Genomic DNA, 22,014 nt, shown 5'->3' with positions numbered 1-22,014 from the left:
GGGCATTGGGTCCCCTGAGACTGGAGTTACATATGGTTGTGAGCCATGATGTAGTTGCAGGGACCTAACCCAGGTCTGCAAGAGCAGCAAGTGCTCCTAACTGCTGAGTCATTTCTCCAGTCCCAGTACTTTCTTACATAAATATATTACTCCTATATCCTCTAAATTCCTTTGATTTTTCTATATAAATTGTACATAATTATAAATCAACTCCCCTAGTCCTTAGCATTAATACACCAGCTGAGCAATGGTTTTTGACATAATTGGGTATAAAACTTTTATTAAGTACAACTTCATATATAGACATCCAAACTTTTTGCTCTTAAAATAAACAGTGAACATATATACAGACATTAGAAACTCAGTCTCCAAAATACTCAATGAAGATATCTGGATGACACTTGCGGAACTGGCCTAGCAGCTTCTTTCTCTCTTTGGCAGAGAGCTGTGAGTCCTCATTAATAGTCTTTAGTAAGTTCAGCAGTTCGTCTTTGGTTTTCTTCTGCGTACTGCTAGCATAGTCACTTTCATCAATTCTCTGGCAATAAATATAGCCTTAAGGTTTAAAAGCAAAAGGTTCCAGTTAATGACTCTATTCCCCACATTTAACTAGGAAAAAAAAAATCATGCAGTAGTTTTTTTCTCCCCACTTTGACATTCTATAAAATGCAGTATGAAGATGATAAGGACACCCCTGATCAAGTTTTTTGTTGTTGTTATTTTGTTTTTGTTTTTTTTTCTCATTTTTTTATTCAAGATTTCCATCTCCTCCCCTTCTCCTCCCCCTTCCCTCCCCTCCCTTCCACCCATACCCCCACTCCACCCCTCTCCAAAGACAAAGAGCCATCAGGGTTCCCTTCACTATGTTTAGTCCAAGGTCCTCCCAGCTCCCCCTAAGTCCAGGAAGGTGAGCAACCAAACTGACAAGGCTCACAGTGAGCCCTTGTTTTTGTTTTTAAGACAGGGTTTGTAGCCCTGGCTGTCCTGGAACTATCTCTTGTAGACCGGGTTGGCTTTGAACTCACTGAGATCCACCTGCGGCTACCTCCCAAGTGCTGGGATTAAAGGTGGCACCACCACTGGCTGTCAGTCAAGACTTTTTTTTGTTTGTTTTTTTATTTAAAAATTTCCATCTCCTCCCCTCCTCCCCTCCCCTCCCCTCCCCTCCCCTCCACCCATACCCCCCTCCCTCCCTTTCAAGACGTTTTAACCTAGCCTCTGAGACACTCACGGGAAAGGCACTTCCCTCTGAGCCTGAGTTCAATCCTTGTTTGTGATCCTTCTGCTGGAAGCAGAGAATCAACTCCTGAAAGTTGTCCCCTGACCTACACACACACACACACACACACACACACACACACACACAGAGACAGAGAGAAAGAGAGAGACAGACAGACAGAGGCAGAGACAGAGACAGGGAGATTAAACAAATGTGACTTTTAAAAGTTTTAAACACACAAGAAGAGAGAATCTGAAGTTGTTTTAACCCAGGAAGAACTCTGCTAAGCCTAAAAAAACTGAGGGGAATGTTTCAAATTATTTAGTTCAAACTAATCATAGCAAAAATACTTTCAAACCAGCACTATGGACATGTCTTTCAAAGATATGAAACATTAAGCTAGGAGTGGCCTCAAACACCTGTGATCCCAGTACTTGGAAGGTGGAGACAAGAGGACCAGGATGTCAAGGTCATCTTTGATTACACAGCCAGGGACAGCCTAGAATACAATGAGTTTGTGCCTTTAAAAAAAAAAGACCATACAGCTAATTCTCTTAAATTACCTGTGTCTTTATTAGGATCGCTTCCTTTTTGTATGGCCAGAAGTTTAACACTAACAATTTTATGTAGAGTCCCGGGAATCTTAGAAAGAAGGAACACAGGACATTATTCAAAGTGCATTTAAATCTGTTACAAATAAACAAGACTGATTATTGTTAGAGTCTTACCTTGAAAACATCTTTTTGGTGATCCATTAAGAAGAGTACAAGAAGATCGGTTTTACCTTTGGATAAGTTTTTATTGTTGACGACAGCTTTTGAGAATACCCTTTTCACAACCATCCGGTTGTCACTCTGCAAGAATAAAACATGCCCCATGGTACATATTTAAAAGGCTACGGTCAGTGCTAAGCAGTTATCAGATATGAACAGCTGCCATCCACCACAGCACTGGATGCTGCAGACACTGAGTATGATTAACACTTAGCAACAGACTTACTTCTTCCTGTAATTTAAATTCAGAAGGATGTGCCGCAACAGCCATGAAGTAAAGCAGTCTTCTAAATTCTTCTCTATTTTGGGAATCCAGAAGCTTCAGAAACAGCTGAGTAGCTTCTAATGCTATTTCTGTCTTCCCATTTACTTTAGCCAAAAGAAAAAAAATGCTTAATTGACCAAATAAAACTATATTAAAATGAACAAAACTTGTTAACACTTTATGCTAAGTAGTACACCTCTTCAAAGTTATTTCCAAAAGCAAAAACAAAGCAGGAATAAAAACAGGAGAGGACTAACTTCAGCAAGTTGTCCTCTAACCTCCACATATGTGCGATAGCAATAGCATGCATGCACACTCACAAATAAATAAAAATAAAATGGATGACCAACATCATAAAGACAGCCTGCTCTCCAATCAGCAACTGATATTGTAGGCCCTTGCCATATACTGTCTTGGGGTGTTAAAACTCTGGGCTTCATAAAGTCTTACTGTTCCCCACTAACACACTATGAAAGTGTACTGTGTATATAATGCCGATAACTGTACCTGAGAGAAAGAGAAGAGGTTCTCTGAATTTATTTTCAAAATCCACGTGAAACGGTGTGATCACGTAGATCAGGGGAGCAGAGTGCTGCCCTTCTGAGGGGCTGCAGGGTCACGCTGCCTGGCGACTGCTCTAAAGCAGGGAACCGCTGCTCCTGCCTAAGCCTGCAACACTGGCAGCAATGCTCCTACTTAACTCCAGAGCTGCTTAGGTCTCAAGGGACCCACAGACGTGCTAAAATAAATATACTTCCTACTGACTTGACCAGATCCCCTCCCAGCTTTACAGAGCGTTATTATGGTTCACTTTGAGGACAATTAATTTTTTTCCCTCCAAAGATGAACTCTGTCTGGTACCAGTGTGGAAGAGCTCACTTACCTAGGAGTTCCGCTATTCCATTGTGAACATCACCCAGGTGGTTTAACAGGGGCTCCCTGGTACTATAAAATTTGCTGAGAGCGTTGAACAAAAGTTCCTTCACCAAGTCTGTTCTGTCTGGTTGCTCAGGAAAATTTCTGCTTATGTCCACAACCATCTGGTCGGGAAGATACTCCAAGCAGTCGATGGCTGCAGAGACCCACTCGTCTGCCCTAGAGCAAGGGAGAAGGGCTATGTGAAAACACAAAACATCTAGTTCCCAAGTCATTTCATGCCACCAGGATAAGATTTTCACCCTAAATACAGTAAAATCATTATTATATATCTAAATTGTGTATGACAGGTCAAAGAAATTAGTTAAATTGCATTTTCCTTGTGTGTAAAAATATCATCTACTGCCATATGTGAAGGTCATCAAAATTAAAGCTTGACCTGGAACTCCCAACTGTTGTGGGATATTTGTTTACACTGCATGAAGACATGTCTGTATTTTACCTTGCCCGCCTAAGGCACCTGATTGGTTTAACATAGAGCTGAATGGACAAAAATTAGGCAGGAGAGAAAAGGCGGGACTTCCAGGCAGAGAGAGAGACTCAGAATATAGCATGGTAGAAAACACCAGCGAGATACGGAGGGAGGCGGACACACAGAATGGAGGAGAGGTACAAGGCCACGTGGCAGAATGCTGATTAATAGAAGCAGGCTAAAGTTGGGAGAAAGCCTAAGCTAAAGGTCAAGCTTTCATAATTAATAAATCTGTGTCATTATTGGGGACTGACCGTCCCCAAAGAAAATCTGACAGTACCCAATCCTGATTCTCCCTAGTGCTCAGATTACAGATGCGTGATGTCACCCACATCTGTTTTCAGACCGACTCTTAAAACAGTAGGTAATTCTAGTGGGGCAGTGGTGGTGCACGCCTTTAATCTCAGCACTTGGGAGGCGGAGGCAGAGGCCAGCCTGGTCTACAAAGCGAGTTCCAGGACAGCTAGGACTGTTACATAGAGAAACTCAGTTTCAAAAAAATAAAATAAATAAATAAATAAACAAATAAAGAAAGCTGTAATTCTACCAGACAATGTTGCTAATTTCAGGTAACCTGTATGATATGTTATTTCTAGCTTTAGCTAGGACAAAATACAGTAAGATAAACGATGACATTTCAAAATACTGAGTCACTGAGTAAACTGTTCTTGTTGAGATTAGGTCTCTGTGGCCCAGACTGGTCTTCAGTTCCCTGTGCAGGGGAGGATGACTGTGAACTTTCAATCCTGATACCTGGACTACAGGGCCATTTGTGATGTTAGAGATTAAACCCAGGGCTTCATATATGGGAGGCAAACACTCTACCAAGTGATCTACATCAGAAAATGTGTTTCAATAAATTTGTTATATATCTTCTACTGCCACAGACTTGAGACAGCTAGGGTTCATAAAACGGTGAATCAAGGGCTGGAGAGATGGCTCAGAGGTTAAGAGCACTGACTACTCTTCCAGAGGTCCTGAGTTCAATTCCCAGCAACCACATGGTGGCTCACAACCATCTGTAATGAGAGCTGGTGCCCTCTTCTGACATGCAAGCATACAGGGAAGGAATGTTGTATACATAATAAATAAATAAATCTTTAAAAAAAAGGTGAATCTAGATTATCATTAAGGTTATTTCTTGCAGAAATTCTGACTATTTAGGTAATTACAAAAATATTTCTTGGGTGGCGGTGGTGCATGCCTTTAATCCCAGCACTTGGGAGGCAGAGGAGGTGAATCTCTCCAAGTTTGATGCCAGCCTGGGCTACAGAGCTACTTCCAGGACAGACAGGGCTACACACAGAAACCCTGTCTCAAAAAAACAAAACCAACCAAACAACAACAAAAAAAAAAACCAACCAACCAAACAAACAAACAAACAAAAAATCCACCAAGCGGTGGTGGTGCATTCCTTTAATTCCAACACTCAGGAGGCACACAGGCAGATCTCTGAGATCAAGGCCAGTCTAGTCAACAAGCTAGTTCTAGGACAGCCAAGGCTACACAAAGAAATCCTGTCTTGAAAAACAAGACAATAAAGTTATACATATTTTTCCACATTGCGATTATAGAAATGTAAACTTGCAGAATTTAACAGTTAAGATCAACACTTTCATATAAGGCTTTAAGCCTTAAATTTTAATTTCTTGTTTTTTTAGACAGGGTCTCTCTATGTAGCCCTGGTTGTCATGGAACTCACTCTGCGGCTGGTTTTAGACACAGAAATCTGGCTGCCTCTGCCTCCTGAGTGCTGGGATTGGCCACCACACCCGGCTCTTTAATACCCCTTAACTGGATTGGACACTATCTGCTGAGGCAAAATAATTAAACATTAAATCAACTAAAATCACAGAAGCTATTTTAACCTTTTTAAATTTTACTTATTTTAAGCTATGAGGAACATGGAACTCGTAAACTGAAACCGTCTGCTCTTCACACCAACACTTCAGATCTAGATCTTAAAATTTATACACACCTTTCTTTTTTTTTTTTTTTGGTTCTTTGAGACAGGGTTTCTCTGTAGCTTTGGAGCCTGTCCTGGAACTCGCTCTGTAGACCAGGCTGGTCTCGAACTCACAGAGATTCACCTGCCTCTGCCTCCCAAGTGCTGGGATTAAAAGTGTGCACCACCACCTCCCAGTTTACACACACTGTTTCTTTGAGACATAGTCTCAGTATGTATGAGGCCCTGACTGGCTGGCCTCAAACTGACAGAGCTGCTTGGTGTTGGGAGGTATCGTGCAACCCAAGCTGATCTCAAACTAGTTATGTAGCTGAAGGTAACCTTAAAGTGCTGATCCTTCTCCCTCTACCGCCTAAGCGTTAGGATAACAGGTGTTCACTACTACACCTAATTGTAATCAGTGTTAGGCTGGAACCCAGCCTGAGCTCTGTGCACACTGGGCAAACACTACCCACAGCATATCGAAATAATTACGTTATTTACACATACTGAGAGTCACCATAGGCCCTGAGAATCCCTCGGTCCAGATAGTTACTGGTGTTGACCATGTCAGGTTGTCTCTTAGGCTGAGGGACTTTAGGTACATCCTCTTGCTGCTTGAGTAAGGAGTCCAGAAAGGGAAGGTCGACAAGTTGTAGAAGACGTCCAATTGTCTCCTCTTTCCATACCTCGTTAATAACTACACGGAGAACAAAGTGGGAAGAAACGATCGAGTTACTCCGTGCTCACCGCGGTATGTGGCAGAAGGGGGGACCAGGCCATCCTTATCATAGAGTGCTTTCTTAGATCAATACAATCCAAGATTTGTTTAAAGTGTAGGAGAACAGGCTGTGGACAACAGGAATTCTTGTCATTCTTTGTACTATATAAAGCAATATGTCAGAGATAAGAGATCAAGCCATAAAACAATGTTAATAAGGGCTTTAGAAGAAAGAATGGTTCATTCAATCTCAAGACTCATTTAAATCTCCTGGCTGCAGAATATTCATTCCACTTGGGTTTTCCACACAACCAGGATGGGGGAGAAGGGGTGGAAATCAAAATCATCAGGCTGCATTCCATGGCCACAAGGAAGAACATAAGAATTCTGTTGATACTTTAAATAATGATTTTTAATTTTTCGTGTAACCTAATAAAATCATAGGAAAAGCACCATCTGAGAGAATATATTAAGAATCTGCATGCAAAACATTTCAGCGCTGAACCTCTGCCAGCTGACGGACAAAAGTCAGTGTTCAAGAGCTGGAACACTGATGCGTTGTTCAAGATAATAGACTTCTGTTGACGCCGCGCACAACCAGCTTTAGCACAGCGTACGCCTTCTCTGCTCCAATATTAAAATTCAAATAAAGGCTGGGGGAAAACACAGTCAACAACTGTGTCTCTCTCTGCATCATTGGTTTACCTTGAGGAGACAGCCTGGTAGAGGTATTTATACGAGGGGAGTTGGCAGGCTTTAAACTCAGATTTTCCCACAGGTCCTCCAAACTGTCCGACTTGATATCAGGTGACTTAAACAATGTATCTGAGTACCTAAAATAAGGTTAGTATGTCACAAAATGATTAGAGAGCTGCAGGTGTCTAGAGAGCTCACGTTTCAAAACCAGAACAGGACAAGTGCAAATTCTTCTCAAGGTCTTACTCAACCCAAACCTACTCACACTCAGTCTCTCTGCTTGTTTGGGGTCAGGGTCTCTTGCAGTCCAAGTGATATCAAACTCACCATGAGCTGGAGCTGGCCCTAAACTCCTGTCCTCTGGCGTCCACACCCCAGATTCAGGGAATACAGGCAGGTACCACTACACTCTGCTCTACTGCAAATATTCTAAATAGACTCTCCTGTGAACCTTCTTTAGATGTAACTCAGTGACCGCAATATTATCACCAATTTTAAAACCTAATAAAAATGAGCCAGACCCAATGGTAAAACTTTCAATTCTAGCCCTCCAGAGGCATAAGCAAGAGAATTTTGAGTTTATTGTGAGCCTGGCTTGCTGGCTATAGAAAGCTATGTGTCAGCTTGGGCTCCACAGGGAGACCCTGTCTCAACAAACACCAAAGAAAAACAAAACCAAAAACAAAAATCCTGAAATTGTTTCATCGTTGGTATGAATATTCCTTTGTCACAGAAACATTAATATGCTTCATTACCAGTGCTGAAGACTGTGGCAGTGCTGTACGATATTTATGCACTAAATGTTCTTTCTGAAATCGCCATAGTTGCAAATTACTAGACATTTTGGGTCTCGGCGGTTTCAAACGAAGCATGGAGATGCACTTGAGAGTGTGGACCAAATTCTACTCTGCCCTCTTATTTCCTCTGCTTGTGTCTATGGATGTAAATTCTGTTGAGAGTCAATACCCTAAGACCCTGACCCAGGTCAGAGCTGAACCAGAGCACCGGATGACTGTCTCCTCTACAGTTTAGCTCCACAAACTCATTAGGCGCTCCTCACCTATGCTCATTTCCGGCACTGGTCTCGCTGGCCCCGCTCTCCCCTCCCCCACGGTTCCTTAGCCCTGTCTTCCCTAGCCTTCAACACTGCTTACCTAGTTCTCACCAGCTACCCAGCACCATTTCGGCACCTACTGACCTTTCTAAAACACAGTCCGATCCTGCTGAACGTCTTTTGTGCCTTCCCAACACCTATATGACCAAGTCCCAAGTTCCTTACCATTCCAGGTCAGTGGCACACACCTGTAGGGTAGACGGATGGCTTGAGCCCAGGAATCCATTAATGCCTGAGACATTTAGGGAGACCCTGTCTCAAGAATTAAAAACAAACCCCGCCAGACCAAAATCACACAAATCCTGTAATATGTCACACCAGGCTGTGGGTATTGTGGCTCTCGTTCAGCATTCACATGCCATACCAGCCACTTTCGGATCCCGGGGATGCCCTAAGAGCTGGGTGTCTCTCTGCCTACCTTTCCTTTCTCTCTGTTCTAGCCCCACTTTGTAGGTGAATTTCCATTTTTTACACTGTTATTATAACTTAAGACAGGAAAACAAAGTCTGTTGTCTGTTTCTGCAAAATACAGGTATGAACAAATGAAGTCTAGGATGCGCCTGCTTCATCAACATTTTGCTATATTTTATTAAATTTACCAGGATTTAGATTTTAGCCAAAATTATCACTTATGATCTTTAAAAAAAAAAGTAGGAAAAACTCCACTAATATGCCCATGCTAACCTAACCCCGGGGCTCACCTGGAAGGAGAGTATACGTTGTTCTCGTTGCTCTGGTTAGGGACTGTTGTGAATCTGTAAAGGCTGCAACTGCTGTCTTCAAAGGCAGGCTTTCTGTCCTTTCCGAAGACCCTGGCTGGAACTGCTTCGAATACTTTGTAGTCCATAAGAGCCTGGCACAGTCTCACCACTTTGCCGCGAGGAATATCAACGTCACCGAAGAACTTAGTTTGAGTTAAGTGAGAGTAAATGACGTCCACAGCTTCTGAGCCGACGAAGCAGTCATTGTGCCGTTTTAAGTGGTGCCGCCGCTTCTTCACTTCCACCTGGGTTTGCAGGGTATTTATAATGCTACTCCACACATACGTGGCTCCAAATGGCTTTTGGGCCACACTGAAACCTAAAAGGAGAAATAATCCGAGAAGCGGTGCATTAGCACTTGTTTATTTATGATGAGGTCTAAGCAGCTCCTAGGAAGAAGGCAGCAATTTCCAAAAGCCATAATAAGGTGAATTAGAAGGGCAGGTTATTGAAATGTTGTCACCAGTGGCAATTTATTTAAAATTGAGTGTCTGCTATATACTGAATGCTGTCCTATGCGGTAGACACGATAGTTAGAAAAGTAAAGTCTGTCCTCATATTTAAAGACACTATGGGCGGATCCAAACATTCTGTATGTGCTCAATCAGTGTTGGGCAAGGCAGCTTACCTGTGACACCGACACTCAGGAAGCCGTAGCAGAAGGATCAAAAGCTTGGGACCAACCTGGGCTCTATAGTGAGACCAGGCCAAGAAAGAAAGAGACAGACACACACAGATGTGGGTGCAGAGCAGTAATAGCCGAGTAAGAGAATGCTATTTTGTTACATGTATTTATTGTGTGTGCGCACACACGTGTTTGTGGGGGGCTGCAAGTGGGCACATGTGTGCCACGGCATTCATGAGGTCAGAGGACAATGTACAGGATCACGTTCTTTCCTTCTACCATGTGGGCCCTGGAGATCGAACTCATGCCATCTGACTTGGCAGCAGTGCCTCTACATGCTGAGCTGGCGTAATGGCCTGAGGCTACTATTTCTGTTTTATTTTGTGCATGAGTGCTCTGCTAGTGTCTGAGTAGGCTAGATGAGGGTGCTGATCCTCTGGAACTGGAGTTACAGGTGACTGGCAGCTGCATGTGGTTGCTGGGACTGAATCTGAGTCCTCTGGAAAAGTCCTTAACCACTGAGCCATTTCTTTCCCTGAGAATCTTTTGTTTATCAAGATGGTCTCACTGTACAGTGCTGGCTGTCCTGGAACTCGCTCTGTAGGCCAGGGTGACCATGCATGCAGAGATCAGCCTGCCTCAGCCTCCCAAGTCTAGGAATAAAGGTATTTAATTTTAATTTTCACCACCAGCTAGCTGAAAACACTATTTTAAATAGAGTGTCAGGAAGACTCTTCTAGGGTTGGGGATTTAGCTCAGTAGTAGAGTTTGCCTAGCATGTGAAAGACCCTGGGTTCAGTTCCCAACTCTGGAGACACAAAAATCACAAAGACCAAGACTGAAGAACCAGGGGTCACTTTTCCAACTGTTATGTCTAATAGGGACTGGAGGAAAACCAGGAAGTGAGCTGTACAGACACCAGGGGAAAGAACAGAGAACAGAAAATCCAAGGCCCAGGGGCATACACTCTGCTAGTAGGAAGTGAGATCAAAGAGGGTAGAGCTACCACCAGCACATGCAAGATGATCCAATTATCCAGTCTTCAACAGCAAACCTATTAAGCAGATAGCATCTCGAATTTGGGATGCAAAATTTATTCACAGGTTATGTTCCACTTCTAAGCATACTGAATCATTCTGAAATTGACTCATGGTCATGTGCACGCGCGCACACACACACTCACACTACAGGCTGCAAGAACAAACTAATATTTCTAAAGCTTCCTGTTTAGCAGGCTTCTAACTTAAATACTTAGTAAGCAGAATAAAGTAACAATAGGAGCTTATTAACTACTGCAAAAGGGGGAGGGGGAGGAACTGGGAAGAGGGAAGAGGGGAACTTTGGTTAGGATGTAAAAACAAAAAAAAAATACGCGGGAGAAAAAAAAGATAAGGGTGAACACAGAAACAAAGCAAGATTTTTGCCCGACACAAAATGGAAAACTTAGCTTTGAAAGTTTCCTGTTGGGCTGGTGAGACGACTGAGAGGGGGAAGGCAGTGGCTGCTGAAGCAGCAGCCAGGGCTGAAACCTGGAACCAGCTCGGTGGAACAAGAAAGCTGACCCTGGAAGGCTGTCCTCTGCTCTCCACACGCACAAACTTATGTTTTTAAAGTTTTGTTTTTATTATAAAAGAAAAAAATTTCCAAGCCAGCAAGATGACTCAGCAGGTAAAGGTTGTTTCCCCAAGCCCGAGTACTGAGTCCCCAGAACCCACACGGTAGAAGAACAGAATGCCACAAACCGTCCTCTGACCACACACATACACACACACACACACACACACACACCCACACACCCACAGTAAACTAAATTTTGAGAAAGTTTCCCATGATATTTTTCCTTAAATAAAACAATATTTGGCAGAGGCACACAGAAAAGGAAAATTGAAGGGAAAGAAATGGCCTTGGGTTTTAGTAAGCTGACAGACCTGATCCTAGTCACTCGGTTATCAGCACTGTCCCGCCCCTGACGCCCTTCTCTACAAAGTCAGTGTGTGCTCTCTTAGAGGATTCCACAGTCCTAATTAAAAATACTGCTTCGTTTATGTCAGGTTCTCTTGGCAGAGAAGCAGCAGAGTTACTGCTACTTCCTTTCAGAATTTAAAAGGAATGAGAAGACTGACCATTAAAGGAACCACTGCCTGGAGAGGAAGGAAACTGTGTGTGTGTGTGTGTGTGTGTGTGTGTGTGTGTGTGTGCGTGCATGCATGCAGAGGCACAGAGGCAGGTACAGGATGCCCAGCTTGCCGTGTGCCTGCTGGGATCCAAAGTACAGTCCTCCCGACTGGGCAGTCATTGCTCCAGCCCCTCTTCCTACGTTTTTAACACGGATGAAAAGAGAGGGCAAGCTCCTGAAGAACGTTAAAGCTCGGTAAAAGCTTTGTTTTGTTTTGTTTTAAACATTTTGTGTGTGGGTATGTGCATGCCAAGGCTTGTATATGGAGGGAGGAAGACAACTTCAAAACTCTTGGTTCTCTTCCCAAAGTGTGGTTCCTGGGCTAGAACTCAGGCCATCGGCTTGGCGGCATAGTAGGATCATAGGATTCAAGTTTTACCTTCATGGAGGATTTTACTCTTGTACTTTGAGGAACCTCAATCTTGATTTTTCAATGGTTGTATTAACACTAATTTTTTTTTTCGATTTTTCGAGACAGGGTTTCTCTGTAGCTTTAGAACTAGCTCTTGTAGACCAGGCTGGCCTCAAACTCAGAGACCCGCCTGCCTCTGCCTCTGGGATTAAAGGCGTGCGCCGCCGCCGCCCTTTTAAGTAATTCGTGGAGGGCGCTGGAGCTTTGTTGTTTTTCTATCAGTTTAGGGACTGCACCTGAATCCACTGGTATTTTTAACTACCGTCTCTGTCAAAAAGTCAGCCTTGGCCTTGAACGTCAGCACCCCGGGCTCAGACCTTGGCCGGTGGGAGTGGCTAGGCTGCAGCTAGCAAAGGTAGGTCTTAACTAAGACTCTACCATTCTATTTACCAACACAGACTCAGGACTCATTTAGACTGGCGTTGGCAGTGCACTCCTTTAATCAAAGTCTTATTGTAGCCCAGGCTGGCCTGGCTCTAGTAATAGAGTTGATGGCCTTGAACTGACCGTCCTCCTGCCTCTGCCTCTCAAGGTCTGAGACTGCAGGCGGGTTTCAATCTTCACTGAATCATTATCAATAATGACAAACTGTCTTCTCTAATTTAACCCAGACCCACGTCTCCGTGAAAGCTACTAATCATCCTATTATCAGAAAACTCAGGTTTGGTGTACTAAACTCATCCCAGCTTTTCCTAATACTTATTACTTACTCTAAGTTTTAGGTTGTAGGACCACGGCTCAGTGGGCGGGGTGCTGGCTGCCCAGCAGCCTGTTGGTGCAGACCTACGCCCAGAGCCCCTCAGTTCTAGTGCTTCTCACCTTCCTAGCCTCACGTTGTCCTGACTCCAGTTATTTTTGCTGCTGCATTACAAGTGTAATTTTGCTCCAGTTATGAATTGTAATGTGAATTTTTTGGAGGCAGGTTTGCCAAAGGGGCTGAAACTTACAGGTTGAGAACGGCTGTTGCAAAGGGAAGGAAGCTCCTTAAAACTGAGGAAGTAGCTGGGCAGTGCAGCTATAATCCTAGCACTGATTACAGTAATCTCTGAGTCTGAAGCCAGTCTGGTCTTCAGAACGAGTTCCAGGACAGCCAAGGCTACACAGAGAAACCCTGTCTCAAAAAGCAAAACAAACAAACAAAAAAAAAAGGACTGAGGAAGTGCGTAACTCAGGAGCTTCGGGAAGTCCCGGATGGCCAGACCCACCAGGTTCTTCTTCCGTCCCTGCAGTTATATAAGCACTAAGGACTTCTGAGGAGGCAGAGACCATCAAAGCTGGGTCAAGTATACCGTGAGCTCCAGACTTCAGCTTTTGTGAGCTGCGGCGGACTTCTGGGAGCTGCAGCTGCTTCCATCCTAGCTCCTTTACGTGATCCACCCACACCCCTGGAAGTAACCCTAATGAATTGGTGTCACACAGCGGCCTGCCAGTCCACAGGACGGTAAAGGCAAGAGGATCAAAACAAAGGTCAACCTTGGATGTGCAGAGAGTTTATAACAACCTGGGCTCTTGACCATGTCAAGAGAAACCAGTTACTAGACAGGAATAGAATTCATCTTTCGCTGGGCAGTGGTGGTGTACGACTTTAATCTGCAGAGGCAGAGGCAAGCAGATCTCTGAGTTCAAGGCCAGCCTGGTCCACAAAAACTAGTTCCAGGACAGGCTCCAAAGCAACACAGAAAAACCCTGTCTTAAAAAAACAAACCAAACCAAACCAAAAAAAAAAAAAAATCTTTCTTTGGAGATTCCAAATAAAGAAAACAATGAGAGAACCAAGAGATTGGAAGAAACAAATCCAATGGTTTTAAGAAGTATTTACAAACACTTGGTAACCAGTACTCCTAAAATAAAGAGTATAGTGAATTCTATAATATATACTATACACAGGTGTAAGACAGGAAAGCAAGTTAAGCAAACCTAGAGAGATCAGATTGTCTTTCGTGTTAAGTGAAACAGACTTTAAGGCCAGTAATTTTCTTTTCTTTTTTAAAGACAAACTCTCAATATATTTCCCAGGTTGGTCCAGTACTCCAGTGTTCAAGAGATCCCTGTGACCTAAGTAATTGGTGTAGAAGTACTGTTCTCTCACCCAGCTGGGCTAGTGATAACGTTCAGAACACAAAAGTTAAAACATTTGAGCCACAAAGTAGGCTAGTACCCAAATCCTAAAAAGTAAGTTGGAGGCACTGATTTTAAATTAATAAAAAACAACTGAAGGATGTCGACAGAGAGGGTATGCAGCCAGACAGCATGGAGAGAGCTAATGCTTGCCCAGGAGTTAAGTAAGAAGCAAGGAATAAGCTTCCCCATATTAGCCTGCTACTAACGTGTGGGAAATCAGGAAGTTTTACAGGTTGGATAAGACTGTAAGGAAAGATTAAAGAACAGGTTAGATCAGGGCAGTTGGCACCTGTGTGCCACATAATGTTTCCAGAGTCCTCCAAGCATGATGAGAGTAGTCCTCTCAAGTCCCTCTGTTCTCACTGACCATTAATTCCCAAACGCCGTGTTCCGGGATATTTCCCCTCAAGCATCGCCACCCACAGACCCCAGGCTCGAGTTCACATAGATAAAGCAATACATAATGTACCTTGGACTTGACAAGCCAATGTGCCACAACTTATACCAGGATGACCAGTTTGCTTAAGTGGTGACTTCCCCCGTGGACTACAGATCCCCCAGTGCCAGGTAGGAAAGGGCTTATCGCCCACCCAAACCTGACATGAATGTCGGCAGAGTAACACTGACTCGCTGTAATGTCTAGCAGAATCAAGAGATGGAAACGCACACAGTGATTGCTTTGTAAGTTGAACAGTTTTAATGAAGCTTCAATCTGTCCTCAAGCCTTGCTACCATAGGAATTGGGCAACTCAAAAAATTCTACACACTTTTTTGAGACAGGATTTCTCTATGTAGCCCTGGCTATCCTGGAACTCTTCTTTGTAGACCACACGAGGCTGGCCTCAAACTCACAGAGCTCCACCTGCCTCTGCCTCCCAATGTTTTTGTTTGGTTTTTCAAGACACGAAAATTTTACATCTTGAATTAGGTAGGCACTGTGAACACTTTTGATCCTAGTTCTCAGTAGGCTGAGGCAGGCCGATCTCTAAGCTCCAGGACAGCCAGAGCTACAGTGAGACCCTGTCTCAAACAAAATGAAAATAAATAAAATTCTACTTTTATTGAAGCTTTCTTCAGTAAAAATCTTGAAGCTTTCTAATATTTGGCCAGTTGTGTTCTAAAACATCATGACTGGGGCTGGAGAGATGGCTCAGTGGTTAAATGCACTGGTTGCTCCTTCAGAGGACCTGGGTTCAAGGGGCAGCACCTCCAAGGCAGCTCACAACCATCTACAACTCCAGTTCCAGGGGACCTGACATCCTTTATGGACTCATACACACATGACACAGACTTACATGCAGGTAAAAGACCCATACATACAAAATAAAAATTAATTTAAAAATTTTAAAACATCATGACCAAAAGAATCTAAGAATCTAAAAATAGGTTTCAGTAGCTCTGGTCAAGAGATTTAAGCTCTGTAGGTGAGACCCTTCACCAAATAACTCAATAGCTGAATAATGCATTTAAGCTTGGTTTCAGGTCTACACTGCTAATTATAAGAATTTAAAGACAGCAGGGAGACGGTGGTGCACACCTTTAATCCCAGCACTTGGGAGACAGAGGCAGGTGGATCTCTGTGAGTTCAAGGCCAGCCTGGTCTACGAAGCAAATTCCAGGACAGGTTCCAAAGCCACACAGAGAAACGCTGTCTCAAAAAAACAAAAACAAACAAAACAAAAAAAGAAAAAATGAATTTAAAAGATAGAAGTTGCATTTCCTGGGCTGGAGAGATGGCTCAGAGGTTAAGAGCATTGCCTGCTCTTCCAAAGGTCCCGAGTTCAATTCCCAGCAACCACATGGTGGCTCACAACCATCTGTAATGGGGTCTGGTGCCCTCTTCTGGCCTGCAGACATACACACAGACAGAATATTGTATACATAATAAATAAATAAATATATAAAAAGAAGTTGCATTTCCTTAATTTAGATTCAAACGCTGAATATCAACAGAATGGCAGGTCCATAGGAATAAAACATGGGAACACACTGAACCGTGGGTACAAACCTCAGATGTGGCCCAACCAGAGGCTCAGAAACCACTTTAAACTATGTCCCCAGCATTTTAGTCTCCTTTTCTTGTTTTGTTGAGATGCTGGTTTATGAAACCCAGGTTGGCCTCAACCTTTCTATATAGCTGGGACAAGCTCGAATTCCTGACCTTCCTGGTTCCCCCTCCAGAGTGAAGTGCAGGCATGAACTACCACGCCCGGGTTGCAATCGTAAGTGCTAGATTAAATCTAGGCAAGTGCACATTTTTTTATTTGCTGAAAAACAAGAATAGCTCTTTGCAAGACTTGTCTTTCATGTTTATGTGAACTCTTGTCTTGCCTCAAAAGTTTACTAACAATGAGTTACATTATCAAGGTAATTCTGACCTTTATTTGAAATACTGATTATCACCATTTTTAGTAATACATAGTAATTAATACAGTTATTAGTCAATAATTCCTTTAAAGCCAACTCATACATCAGCGATGGTGGGACAGAACATCTACTCAAAGGTTACAAGGGACACTCAGGACCAACCATGAAAACATCAGGTCACCTTACTGGGAAAGCTTGGTTAAGGGAAAGCAACTCCAATCATGCAGACACCTACAGCAGATCAACACACACATTCTTATACAGACTGTGACCGAAAGGTAACGTGCACACAGAACTGCGGAAAACATGCTGTTTGTTTAGTTTGCTGCTGAGATGGTCTCACTGTGCAGCTCTGCTGCCCTGGAACTCGCAGAAATCGCCTGCCTTGGCCTCCTACGTGCTGGGATGATGTTGGGTGGGGTCTCTGTCACCACCGTGCCAGTGTCACCATCATGCCGGTGTCACCATCGTGCCCTTCGAAAATGAATTACTTCTAAATACATGTGCGACTACATTTTCATTTCAAAGCTTTGGACTCAATTTTTAAAGTCGTTGAAATGACTCTTTTTTTTCCTCTTAAGCTTTAAGAAATAGAGCTAGTGCATATGTTTCAAGTTTCCTTATGGAGGTTAAATTACTTTGCAGTTTTTTTTTTTGGGCTGTCTCACTCAATATTGCTTCCACACTGGTTGATGAACATTTGTTAGTAGTTGATGATTGCTAACTACTAAAAGCCATTTGTAAAGGTTAACCCAATGGGTTCTCTCCGTGGATTATTTTACACCCTCATCGGACCTGTTCTTTTTTTTTTTTTTTTTTTTGTTTTGTTTTGTTTTTTGTTTTTTCGAGACAGGGTTTCCCTGTAGTTTCTAGAGCCTGTCCTGGAACTAGCTCTTGTAGACCAGGCTGGCCTCGAACTCAGAGATCCGCCTGCCTCTGCCTCCCGAGTGCTGGGATTAAAGGCGTGCGCCACCGGCCGGCTCTCTCATCGGACCTGTTAGGAGGCATTTTTAATTTATCACAATGGGATGGAAGGTGCTACTGACATCTAGAAATGTTGCTAAAAGTCCTACAATCCACAGGATGTCTCCCACAAAACAGATGAGGTCAGTAGAGCCTGGGCTGATGACACACTGTTCAGGTGTGGGAACTTGTGTTAGGGCATGGCACAGTCACATGCTACAGATGCAGAGTAAGGCAGCGTGGATTGGGGAGTCCCAGTGACCTGTGTGTCACTCTGTGGTCCACCCTTTACTAAAATATGACCCTGGGCAAACTACCTAACTCTTCTGTTGCAATCATATATGTTAATGTGGCTGTGTACAACAATAACCAGATGGGCAGTTCAAGCCAGGGATGTTGGCAGACACTGGGAAACTATCAGTGTCTAGAGGAGCCCAAGGAGACATAACAACTTAATGCAAAATGATAATAATATCCTGCATAGGCTCATTGAAGAAAAAAGGGACAAAGAACACACTAAAGAAATCTGGGTAAATTAGGAGCTTTTTAGTTACCAATCATCTTCTATTATTTATTTGCTTGTTCAGAAGGACCATACTCATGGAAGATATTCCACGTGGAGAGTGATGTCAAAGACCATTCAAAAGATGACACAACCAGGGCTGAGATTAAACATACGCACCATCATAACATTATTTAGGAGTTAAGGGAATTTTATTTAAGAAATACCATCCACCATACGTGGCGGCACACGCCTGTAATCTCCGCAAGCTCGGAAGGCTGGGGGAAGAGGAAGTCCAGCTGGAGGCAAGTTAGAGCTACAACAGAAAACCCTGTCTCCATAAAGAAAGAAAAAGCTGGAAGACTGGAGAGATGGATCAGACGTTTCGGGACCTGAATCCAGCTGCCAATGCCCACAGCTGGCAGCTCACAACCACCTATAAATTCAGATCCAGAAGATCTGAGGCCCTCCTCCGGTCTCTGTGCTCATCAGTGCTCATGTGGCACACATGAACTTAGACACACACATAAATAGTTCTTTCAACAACAACAAAACCATTGAAAATTTGGGTGCCATTCAGTAACATTTGTCTAGCATGGATAAAGGCCTGAGTTTGATCCCCAGCACAGAAAAATTATTTCCCATAGTAGTTTTCTGTTTTCAATTTTGTTTCATTATTTTATGTGCATAACTATTTGCCTTAATATATATCTGAGCACCACATGCATGCCTGGTGCCAGCAGAGGTCAGAAGAGGAGGTCGGAGTCTGTGGAGCTGGAGCTCCAGACAGCTGTAAGGCTTTATGAGGGCGCTGAGTCAAGCTAAGTCCTGTGGAAGTCAGTGCTCTTCACGGCTGAGTCACCTCTCCAACCCCTTGATAGCAGTTCTAAAAACATTACTCAGGCTAGAGAGATGCCCGGTGGTTAAGGACACTTGCTGCTCTTGCAGAGAACCCAGTTTCAGTTCCTGGCACCCACATGGTGGCTACAACCATCTGTAACTCCAGTTCCTGAGGATCCTGGGCACCAGGCACACATATAGAATACATACATACAGGCAGGCAAAACACGTATGTACTTAAAAAGTGAAATAAATTAATCCAAAAAAATTACTCAGGGCTGGAAAGATGGCTCAGGGGTTAAGAGCACTGAATGCTCTCCCAGAGGATCCTGGTTCAATTCCTAGCACCCACATGGCAGCTCACAGCTGTCTGTAACACCTGTTCCAGGTGATCCAATGCCCTCTTTCGATCTCCGAAGGCACCAGTCACATCTGTGGTACACAAACATACATGCAAGAGAAACACGGATAACACATAAAATAAATATATCTAAAAAGTATGTTTAAAATTACTCAGAGAAATGCTTAGTGGACAATAACTGAAACTTCATGAAAATAAAGAGTATAGAGGTTTCTAGTACACCCGGGGAGCTGAGGCCAACCAAGTGGGAAACTTTCCTATACTGCAGAAACGGATACTGCAACACCTTTACTGGCTTTTGCCTTTGACAGTCCCCAGTCTGTTCACATCAGAGAGAGGCTGACTCTGAGCTGCCTTGGGAAAGGCTGGCTGCTGGTACAAAGCAAGTCTGCTGACAAGAATGCTTTTAACATGGACTAAGACAAGCATCAACAAAAGCAGGGACCGGCCCCTACTAATTCAGAGATTAATGAGAAAGCATATGGGGAATGTTCTGAGCTCCCTGGAAAAGTGACACCAGGCAAACTCGAAGACTTGGGTTACAGTATAAAGGGATAACAAGATAGCATACCGCTTTCTTCTGGGTCTGTATTAAGACAGGTGTCTTAAATTCTGGCCAAAGATTAGCATAAAACTCTTTTTTCTTCCTCATCAGTCAGGTTCCTGCTTGCTTATAGCCCGTTGAAGGTATGAAAGAGTTACTAAGCCCTGGAGAGGAAAAAGTACAAAGCTGCCTGCCAGAGCACACAGCACGGGAATGGCAAGGAACCAAAACCCTGGGCTCCCATTACCTTGCTCATGAGGACTGCGACAAAGCAACCCAAGGTGAAGAGGAATAAACATTAACAAATAGGAGTTGCGGCTGAAAGGCCAATGAGAGCAGGCCGCAGACCCTCAGCCCACTGTACCTTGTGCAGAGGACAAGAAGCAGCCTTTTCCTTTAATAAAATGTGCTGGCCCACAGGTCAACTCTCCCCTCTGAGAGTCTTCTCCACAGTTTTAACTTTTATTCCCTCTCACCATCTGAAAAGGTGTTCACAAGTGTCCAAAGTCCAGAACTGACACAGCCGCTAAGAGAAAAGACTGTCGCGTTTAAGGAGGTAAATTTGGAAATGTCATTTACCAGAGGACCTACAGATATCATTTCAAGTGACAGGATGACGGTCTAAGCCTACAGATATCATTTCAAGTGACAGGATGATCGAAGCCTTTTCGAGGAAAGCAGAATATGGTCAGTTTTTCGTTTGCTTTGATTTTTGAGACAGTCTCATCTTGTAACTTGCTGTGTAGACCAGGCTGACTTGGAATTCTGAGAACTGCCTGCCTCTGCCTCTGCAGTGCTGGGACTAAGGGCTTGCACCAGCCACTACAGCTGGCGTACATGGACCGTTTTATAATCTGTACTGAGAAAGCACCAAAGACAAGTAGTTCTCTAGCAAAATTGCCATTAGCATTTTGGTCCAAATGTTAATGTTACTAATTAATGGAGCATTAATCAGTAAGTCAAACACAATAGTGGGGCCACTGAGATACACTCATCCGACCGAGAGGAAGGAATCACTGTTTCACAAACGGGCATTTTACAAATGAAAAGCTTTGGTAGAGAGCCAATTTCTCCAGCTTCAGAAAGGGGGAAAGTGGCACCTCATCCAGACGAAGCCAAATATCCCAAGTCACCAGACTCACCCCATTTGCAGAATGAGATTTGATAGGGTTGGAATTTTAGAACAGATTAGCTGATTCGGTTCAAAGACCTTAAACCCGCCCTCAGTGATTCAATAAAATCTCTCTCCCTAAGTCATGTAACTATCAAAGAAAGAAAGGAAAAGGGATAAAACCGATTCACTGAAACACTGCTTGTACAGAAAGTGTCAAATTCACACAACACACACATATATATTTCATCTTCCGAATCTGGGGAGCCACCGACCTCTGGTCCTACCATGCAGAGTTCGTGCTCCAGACGCTGGACAGGAAGCTATCTAAAACTCCGCGCTTGACACAAGTCAGGCTGTGGCGCCTCACCCGGGACCTCACTACCAACTAAGTTCGGGAAAGTTCCTAAAAGGCCGGGATCTGGCTGCGGCGGGGTCGGTGGCTCGCTGCCCACCCGTGGGAGAAAGCGGATTCTCGCGGTCGCCCAGCCCGCGGTGCGCGCCGCCCGCCCACAGCCCGCGCCCGCCCCCGCCCCGCGCTGCCCTCCGACCCACCCGGAGGCCTCTGCGCGGGGCTGTGCAGAGCCGACAAGTCCAACGCCGCCGCCTTCTCCCGAACCGTGGCCATGACCGCGGCGGGAGAAACACCGCCGCCCGCTCCGCCGCCGCTGCTCCGCAAACTGCGCGCCCACGCTCGAGCCTCGGGTTAACTGGCCGGGCCGGGGGCGGGGCTCCGGGGGCCCCGCCCCCGAAGGGTCACGTGTCTTGCTGGTCCGCTCCAAGGCTGAGGTCAAGGCGCTCCAAAACGCCTCAGGCCACCCGAGGTGAGTAGTGCCCAGGTAAAAAGCTCTTCTCCAGGCGCGGCCTTTCGAGGGCTCCTAGGCACTAGCCCGAGGCTAGACCCCTGGGGGTCTACCCTCGCTCCAGCCCCAGCTCCACTGCTCCAGGTCTCAGTGCCCTCACCTGCGAGTTCTAGGACCAGGTTGGCTGGGCCTTTTAATGAGGATTACCTGAACCAACGTTCAGCGTTTACTATTTGTGCCATAAATGTTTCCAAGTGTGTCACGATAATAAATGCTTCGAGTTTTTT

The 22,014-nt window shown here is 44.3% G+C and overlaps 1 protein-coding gene and 1 long non-coding RNA gene across 2 annotated transcripts in view; one reads left to right on the top strand and one right to left on the bottom strand.

Annotated features, from left to right (window-relative positions):
* Window positions 1-263: 263 nt before the first annotated feature.
* On the bottom strand, window positions 264-21,633 carry Depdc7 (DEP domain containing 7). Its single transcript, XM_038331930.2, has 9 exons — window positions 21,480-21,633; window positions 8,843-9,221; window positions 7,037-7,164; window positions 6,121-6,310; window positions 3,141-3,352; window positions 2,219-2,361; window positions 1,948-2,073; window positions 1,783-1,861; window positions 264-555 (listed from the first exon to the last, which is right to left on the bottom strand). Exons 1-9 carry the CDS (start codon window positions 21,550-21,552, stop codon window positions 362-364), a joined length of 1,524 nt encoding a protein of 507 aa, XP_038187858.1. The 5' UTR covers window positions 21,553-21,633; the 3' UTR covers window positions 264-361.
* LOC119815674 overlaps window positions 21,629-22,014 on the top strand; it is a 39,645-nt gene continuing 39,259 nt past the window's right edge. Inside the window, exon 1 of the long non-coding RNA XR_005285552.1 lies at window positions 21,629-21,748. This is a non-coding gene — a long non-coding RNA (uncharacterized LOC119815674). The remainder of the gene's footprint in view (window positions 21,749-22,014) is intronic.

Source organism: Arvicola amphibius, chromosome 5, assembly GCF_903992535.2.
Source record: "Arvicola amphibius chromosome 5, mArvAmp1.2, whole genome shotgun sequence".
Taxonomy (NCBI): Eukaryota; Metazoa; Chordata; class Mammalia; order Rodentia; family Cricetidae; genus Arvicola; species Arvicola amphibius.
The sequence above is the reverse complement of the archived record's forward strand: the minus strand, read 5'-3'. Positions and strand labels throughout refer to the sequence as shown.